Source organism: Rutidosis leptorrhynchoides, chromosome 7 (assembly GCF_046630445.1).
Source record: "Rutidosis leptorrhynchoides isolate AG116_Rl617_1_P2 chromosome 7, CSIRO_AGI_Rlap_v1, whole genome shotgun sequence".
In the NCBI taxonomy this organism is placed as follows: domain Eukaryota; kingdom Viridiplantae; phylum Streptophyta; class Magnoliopsida; order Asterales; family Asteraceae; genus Rutidosis; species Rutidosis leptorrhynchoides.
In genome coordinates, this window is record NC_092339.1 from 72,189,444 (window position 1) to 72,197,253 (window position 7,810).

Genomic DNA, 7,810 nt, shown 5'->3' on the forward strand with positions numbered 1-7,810 from the left:
TTTTAAGTTTATTAAGTCAGCTGTCCTCGTTAGTAACCTACAACTAGTTGTCCACAGTTAGATGTACAGAAATAAATCGATAAATATTATCTTGAATCAATCCACGACCCAGTGTATACGTATCTCAGTATTGATCACAACTCAAACTATATATATTTTGGAATCAACCTTAACCCTGTATAGCTAACTCTAACATTCACATATAGAGTGTCTATGGTTGTTCCGAAATATATATAGATGTGTCGACATGATAGGTCGAAACATTGTATACGTGTCTATGGTATCTCAAGATTACATAATATACAATACAAGTTGATTAAGTTATGGTTGGAATAGATTTGTTACCAATTTTCACGTAGCTACAATGAGAAAAATTATCCAATCTTGTTTTACCCATAACTTCTTCATTTTAAATCCGTTTTGAGTGAATCAAATTGCTATGGTTTCATATTGAACTCTATTTTATGAATCTAAACAGAAAAAGTATAGGTTTATAGTCAGAAAAATAAGTTACAAGTCGTTTTTGTAAAGGTAGTCATTTCAGTCGAAAGAACGACGTCTAGATGACCATTTTAGAAAACATACTTCCACTTTGAGTTTAACCATAATTTTTGGATATAGTTTCATGTTCATAATAAAAATCATTTTCTCAGAATAACAACTTTTAAATCAAAGTTTATCATAGTTTTTAATTAACTAACCCAAAACAGCCCGCGGTGTTACTACGACGGCGTAAATCCGGTTTTACGGTGTTTTTCGTGTTTCTAGGTTTTAAATCATTAAGTTAGCATATCATATAGATATATAACATATGTTTAGTTGATTTTAAAAGTCAAGTTAGAAGGATTAACTTTTGTTTGCGAACAAGTTTAGAATTAACTAAACTATGTTCTAGTGATTACAAGTTTAAACCTTCGAATAAGATAACTTTATATGTATGAATCGAATGATGTTATGAACATCATTACTACCTTAAGTTCCTTGGATAAACCTACTGGAAAAGAGAAAAATGGATCTAGCTTCAACGGATCCTTGGATGGCTCGAAGTTCTTGAAGCAGAATCATGACACGAAAACAAGTTCAAGTAAGATCATCACTTGAAATAAGATTGTTATAGTTATAGAAATTGAACCAAAGTTTGAATATGATTATTACCTTGTATTAGAATGATAACCTACTGTAAGAAACAAAGATTTCTTGAGGTTGGATGATCACCTTACAAGATTGGAAGTGAGCTAGCAAACTTGAAAGTATTCTTGATTTTATGTAACTAGAACTTGTAGAATTTATGAAGAACACTTAGAACTTGAAGATAGAACTTGAGAGAGATTAATTAGATGAAGAAAATTGAAGAATGAAAGTGTTTGTAGGTGTTTTTGGTCGTTGGTGTATGGATTAGATATAAAGGATATGTAATTTTGTTTTCATGTAAATAAGTCATGAATGATTACTTATATTTTTGTAATTTTATGAGATATTTCGTGCTAGTTGCCAAATGATGGTTCCCACATGTGTTAGGTGACTCACATGGGCTGCTAAGAGCTGATCATTGGAGTGTATATACCAATAGTACATACATCTAAAAGCTGTGTATTGTACGAGTACGAATACGGGTGCATACGAGTAGAATTGTTGATGAAACTGAACGAGGATGTAATTGTAAGCATTTTTGTTAAGTAGAAGTATTTTGATAAGTGTATTGAAGTCTTTCAAAAGTGTATAAATACATATTAAAACACTACATGTATATACATTTTAACTGAGTCGTTAAGTCATCGTTAGTCGTTACATGTAAGTGTTGTTTTGAAACCTTTAGGTTAACGATCTTGTTAAATGTTGTTAACCCAATGTTTATAATATCAAATGAGATTTTAAATTATTATATTATCATGATATTATCATGTATGAATATCTCTTAATATGATATATATACATTAAATGTCTTTACAACGATAATCGTTACATATATGTCTCGTTTAAAAATCATTAAGTTAGTAGTCTTGTTTTTACATATGTAGTTCATTGTTAATATACTTAATGATATGTTTACTTATCATAGTATCATGTTAACTATATATATATATCCATATATATGTCATCATATAGTTTTTACAAGTTTTAACGTTCGTGAATCACCGGTCAACTTGGGTGGTCAATTGTCTATATGAAACATATTTCAATTAATCAAGTCTTAACAAGTTTGATTGCTTAACATGTTGGAAACATTTAATCATGTAAATATCAATCTCAATTAATATATATAAAACCGACCGATTGAGTTTCAAGAAGGCGACATGGTGATGCTTAAAGTTTCGCCATGGAAAGATGTCATTTGATTTCGAAAACGGGGAAAGTTAGCTCATCGGTTTGTTGGACCATTTAAAATTTTAGCTCGGGTTGGTGAAGTTGCGTACCGTTTGGAGTTACCCGAAGAGCAAGCGGGGATCCATAATACATTTCATGTTTCTCATCTCCGTAAGCGTCTTGCGGATGACACGGCGTGGGTACCGTTGGATGATATTTCCTTAAACAACAAATTAGAGTATGTTGAGGAACCAATGGCAATTCTTGATGAAAAAGTTAAAATGTTGTGAAACAAAGAAGTGAGGACTTTTAAAGTCCAATGGCGTCGTAGTAAGGGTTTTGAGTTTACGTGGGAATCCGAAGAGTTTGTTTTGGTGTATCTTCCTGCTTGTCATGCAGCTTGGATCGCGAGGTCGTAATCCGGTTCGAGTGGGGGAGAGTTGTAAGATCCTGTTTTCCTAGTTGTTTGGGACGCCGTCCAAAATGGTGGGACGCCATCCCAGTGTAAAGGGATGGACGTCATCCAGTAATCCTGGACGCCGTCCAGATGAACTGGCGGGCCAGCTGTTTTGTTTTTAGATATTTAAATGGGTATTTTGGTAATTTCACATGGGGGACGACTTAAAGGTCCCGAGATCAGTTTGGTGAGCCTCATTACTCCATTTTCAACTACTCTTTCATTTCCACTTCAAGTTTAGAGAGAGAGGAGGTTTTTAGAGTGAGAAAGCACAATCTAAGGAGGAAGAAGCTTGTTTCGGGTTAAAGCTCGAGTGTTAAAGTTGTTCATCTAGTCCCTAGCTACATTTTGATTGTAGCGGTAAGTCTTAACCTTGATTTCCTTGTTTTAATTGTTTAAGGGCTAGGGTTCGGGTTAGTAATGAACATAAAACCCAATTGTTAGTGTTTTGGGGGTTTTTAGGTAAGTTTGGGTCATGAGGACTCAAAGATGACTAACCTAGGGTTTTGAAATGTTTAATTGTGCATATGGGTCTTAAATGTTAGTAAGTCACTAGCACACTTAGTGGTTAAAGTGAATGGGTGTATATGGGTATGATAGTGACCCGAATGAGTGCGTTAACCTTGAAATAGGTCAAATAAGTCTTTGATGACCTAGGTGGATTAATGGGTGCGAAAGTGTGATAACCTTGTGTTAAAAGGTGTATTAAGACCATAATCGAATTGTTAGTAAGGGTTTGACGAAATTCCGACCTACTGTTAGAATGAATGGTGCAAATGGGTCACGTTTGCACTATGGGCCAAATGGCACTTGTATGGCGAATAAGTTGGTTGACCAACTTGGATGAATGTTTGATATATGTGCATAATGTAATATGTACGTTACCTTGAAGTTGCGAGCTTGGTTTATCAATTCACCGAAGACGTTAAGGTGAGTGGAGTAATTATACTTATATGTATATGGCGTATTTATTTGTGAATGTTATGGTATGAACCATCGAGCCGGTAGTGCCATAACATGTATGTGACAAGTGTCAAAGTGTGAACCATCGAGCTGGTACCACTATAAATTGAGGCGTGAACCATCGAGCCGGTAGCGCCGAAGTGTGAACCAAAGAGCCGATAGCACTATAAAATCATGATGTGAACCATCGAGCCGGTAGCATCAAGTGTGAACCATCGAGCCGGTAGCACTATAAAACAAAGTGTGAACCACGAGCCGGTAGCACTATAAAAGAGTATGACTCAAATGCGTATGGTGTGAACCATCGAGCCGGTAGCACCATAGCGTTTATGGTTAACCATATGGGTGGGTTTGTTGATTCTTTAGCATATTATATATATATTGTGTTGAGTATATGCTAATGCGGTTTTGTGATATTGCACAACTTGTTAGTATTACGAGTATGATGACATGCTAATTGAGTTACAAGTTTGTATACGATATTGTGTAAGTGGTTGCAAGTACGTAGGTTATATATGTATATGTATAACTATTGCACTCACTAAGCTTTAGCTTACCCTCTTGTTGTTTACCTTTTTAGGCTCCGGCGTGGATAAGGGCAAAGGTATTCGGTTGGATTAGTGACTCTCGGGGGATTAGCTTCTTGGAAGTTCGGCCAAGATTTGGGTAGTTTAACCCCAAACACCATGCTCTAGTGTCGTTTGGAAATTAAACTAGAAAGGTCGAAACTTGTATTTTGTACGAAACGTGTAACTCGGGCTGATGTGGGCCCGGCGATGTAAAACTTGTTTTGATGATGAAAATCTCTTAGTTTAACTTATATTGACATGTTGTAAAAAGGGTTTCGTTTGAAAGTGTCGGGAAGCGGGTTTTCCGCTCATGTAAGTTGAGCACGAGGATCAGTTTCGGGTAGTTCATTGGGACGTCGTCCCAATTGGCTGGACGCCGTCCAGGCCTTCAGATTTGGACGCCGTCCTGATGTATTGAAACAAATTTTTTTTTTTTTTTTTTGGGTCATATTTTTGGCGTATCAAGATTTGGGTTGTTACACATATTTCACATTCACTATCAACATGAGCTTTTCATGTTCTTTGACTTGCTTATAAACAGGTTAAACACTAAAAATTTACAGTCCCTCAGTCTGAACTTGAACTGCTACTATAAAGACCGAGTACCAGTTCCAGTTCAACTAAATGGTATTCGTTCAATCAAGAAGCATCTTCACGACCTCGCTCATTGTTGGTCTCAAATCTTTATTTTCCTCGACACATTGAAGAGCCACTTTTAGAAGCTTTTTCATCTCGCTACTTTCATATTCGTCCATCATCGTAGGATCCAATATATCCTTAATTAGCGTTTCAGTCAAACTATCACCATTCTCGTTCACCTTCTCTTTCAGCCTACTTACAATCTCCTTTTGCTCCATTCCTTCGCTACCATCGATTTCTTGATCAAATGTGTGATTTTTTCCTAATATCATCTCTAACACAACCATTCCGTAACTATACACATCCACTTTTGAAGTAATCGGAAGATTAAATACCCATTCTGGTGCCATATACCCTCTAGTCCCTCGTATCCTCGAAAACATAGAATTTTCCATTGCATCTTGATGAAATAGCTTTGACAAGCCAAAATCAGCCACTTTTGGATTATAATCAACATCTAATAATATATTATGCGGTTTAACATCACAATGCAAAACCCACTCCAAACATTCTTCATGCAAATAAGCTAGCCCTTTCGCTACACCAGTCGCAATTGCTAACATCTTTTGCCAATCAAGCTCGTTAGTACCTAACTTCGTAGCTAACGAACCATTCTCCATGTACTCATACACCAATATCCTATGCTTTCGCTCGGCACAATAACCGTACGTTTCTATCAAGTTCTTATGATTAATCCGCCCAATTGTGCTCATCTCCGCTAGAAATTCGGCTTCTCCTTGGTTAACTTGGTGGAGTCTTTTAACCGCTACTACTCTATTATCACGAAGTACGCCCTTATACACAATACCACCACCACCTCTCCCGATCTCGTCTTTAAAATTTTGAGTTGCCTTCGTTATCTCGTCGTATGTGAACCTTCTGAATCCGGTAGCAATCGCTAGGTACTTTTGTGTTGATGCACGCGAAGATCGTTTAGTACTATAACAAAAGACTAGAAAGCATGTAACTTCAATTGCACCAAGGATGATGCTGAACCACAACAAGAAATTGAGGGACCCACTTGCACTATTTTTGTTGTATGTTCGTTTCAAGCTAACTATAGAACTCGAGCAATTCGGACCAGACTCTTGCTTAACAACCTTATGATAAAATGATAATACGTCGATCATGGGCAACTTAAGATAAGTTACAAAAGATGCATCCATGTTATGACCATTGAACAACAAAGTCTTAACACTACATTTGAAGCCGTTCGTTGCTTTGTCGAAATAGTATTGAAATGCTTTACACTCTGAATTGTTCAAGCACAGATTCTTACAATCTTGAAAACGAAGCCCCAAAACAAACCCCGAATCAAATCCATAAAATTCGGTATGTGGGAATTTTATAAATCCATAATTTTCTTGATTTTTAGTAAAATCAAAAGTTGGATCACACCCTAAAGATAAATCAGATTGATTCTTGACCTTGTATCCATGTAAACAAGTGCACCCTCTTCCAAATTCAGGACTATAAGTACAAACACTATTTACACCACAACTTCCATGTATATTACACGCGCTTGAAATCGTTTGCAACGAAACAATCCAATTTCTATTGTTAAGCGTGTAAACCCTAACGTTTCCATCGACATCAAGTGTCATTCTTCGTTGAAAACTTAAACCATAATCTGAGGTAACAAATGTGTAATTATCCGAGGACCCAAACCGGCCTCTAGAATCAAGCAAAGCAATTCTACTACTATTGAAGGTAGATCTATCTGAATCCCATGTTAATAACCATGGTTTAGGCCAGTAAACGCTGGTTATAACGTCGTTGTTATAAAGTAAACGGATCACATTATCATTGTCGAAAAAGAAAGTGTAAAAACCAGAAGAAAAGTTTGTTAAACTTCTTGAAGATACAAGGAAAGTATCTTTGGTAAAAGGCTGATTAGGAAGAAGAGTATCCGTAGGAAAATCGAAACTTTGCCAAAGGTACGATTGGGTGTCAATTTGGGTAAGGACAAGATTACCCGAATCAAGAAGTTGCAGTTGTAAAGATAAAGTAGATTTAGTATTGCTTGTCCAAATTTTTTGGCCTGCATCTGTTAAAACTAGATTTCCTGTTTTTGTTAAGGAAAAACTAGAATGTTTTCCGTTGACTGGTGCGTCTCGGTTAGCCATCCAGACCAACGTGTGAGAACCATCTGAAATAAGCTCGGTAAACCATATCGCGAAAAAGTAAGCATTTTGACCGGTCTGGTGAAACCCTGCGGTGAAAACGCGATTAGGTGAAACTAAATAAGTTTGTTTTTCGACTGCGAGTGATGAGGCTTGAGTTAAAACATTTGAAGAATTGGAAGAAGTTGCAGTGACAAACTGGGAAGAACAAGAGAAGGTGATTAGAGGTATGAGAATTACTAAGCAAGGATTATGCATAATGAAATTTGAAATATGAATGATCATAATATTAATAAGGATTATGCATTATGAAATTTGAAGTATGAATGATCATAAACTTCTTCAGGCACTTTGAATATGTCAAATATATTTAAGTCAATGCTACAAAGGCTCCACCATTTATAATAATTGAAAAATTAAAATCATTTTTCTATACTGTATTATTTTGATTTTGATGCCTTCAACTGGACCGGGACCATTAGAAGAGCCATCATGCCATGTGATTAGTTTAGACTTTAGACCGAAGAATATATATGGAAACAAATTCGTTTATTAAGTACTTTTAATTTTACTTGTAATATAATGATATCATGAAAATTTTATATTTCTCACTCTTTATATAAACTGATGAATTTTTCCATATATTTGCTAATATCTTTTTAAAGAAGTCGAGTACTCTCATACTCACTCCGTTCCATTTGATAAAAAGGGTGCATTAACTTAATTAAAAATCATAAGAGTTGTCATTAGCATTT

General features: G+C 35.8%; 1 protein-coding gene across 1 annotated transcript; it reads right to left on the reverse strand.

Annotated features, from left to right (window-relative positions):
- Positions 1 to 4,741: 4,741 nt before the first annotated feature.
- Positions 4,742 to 7,392, reverse strand: LOC139857357 (putative receptor protein kinase ZmPK1). The gene has a single exon (XM_071846100.1). It carries the CDS (start codon positions 7,338 to 7,340, stop codon positions 4,929 to 4,931), a length of 2,412 nt encoding a protein of 803 aa, XP_071702201.1. The 5' UTR covers positions 7,341 to 7,392; the 3' UTR covers positions 4,742 to 4,928.
- Positions 7,393 to 7,810: the final 418 nt, after the last annotated feature.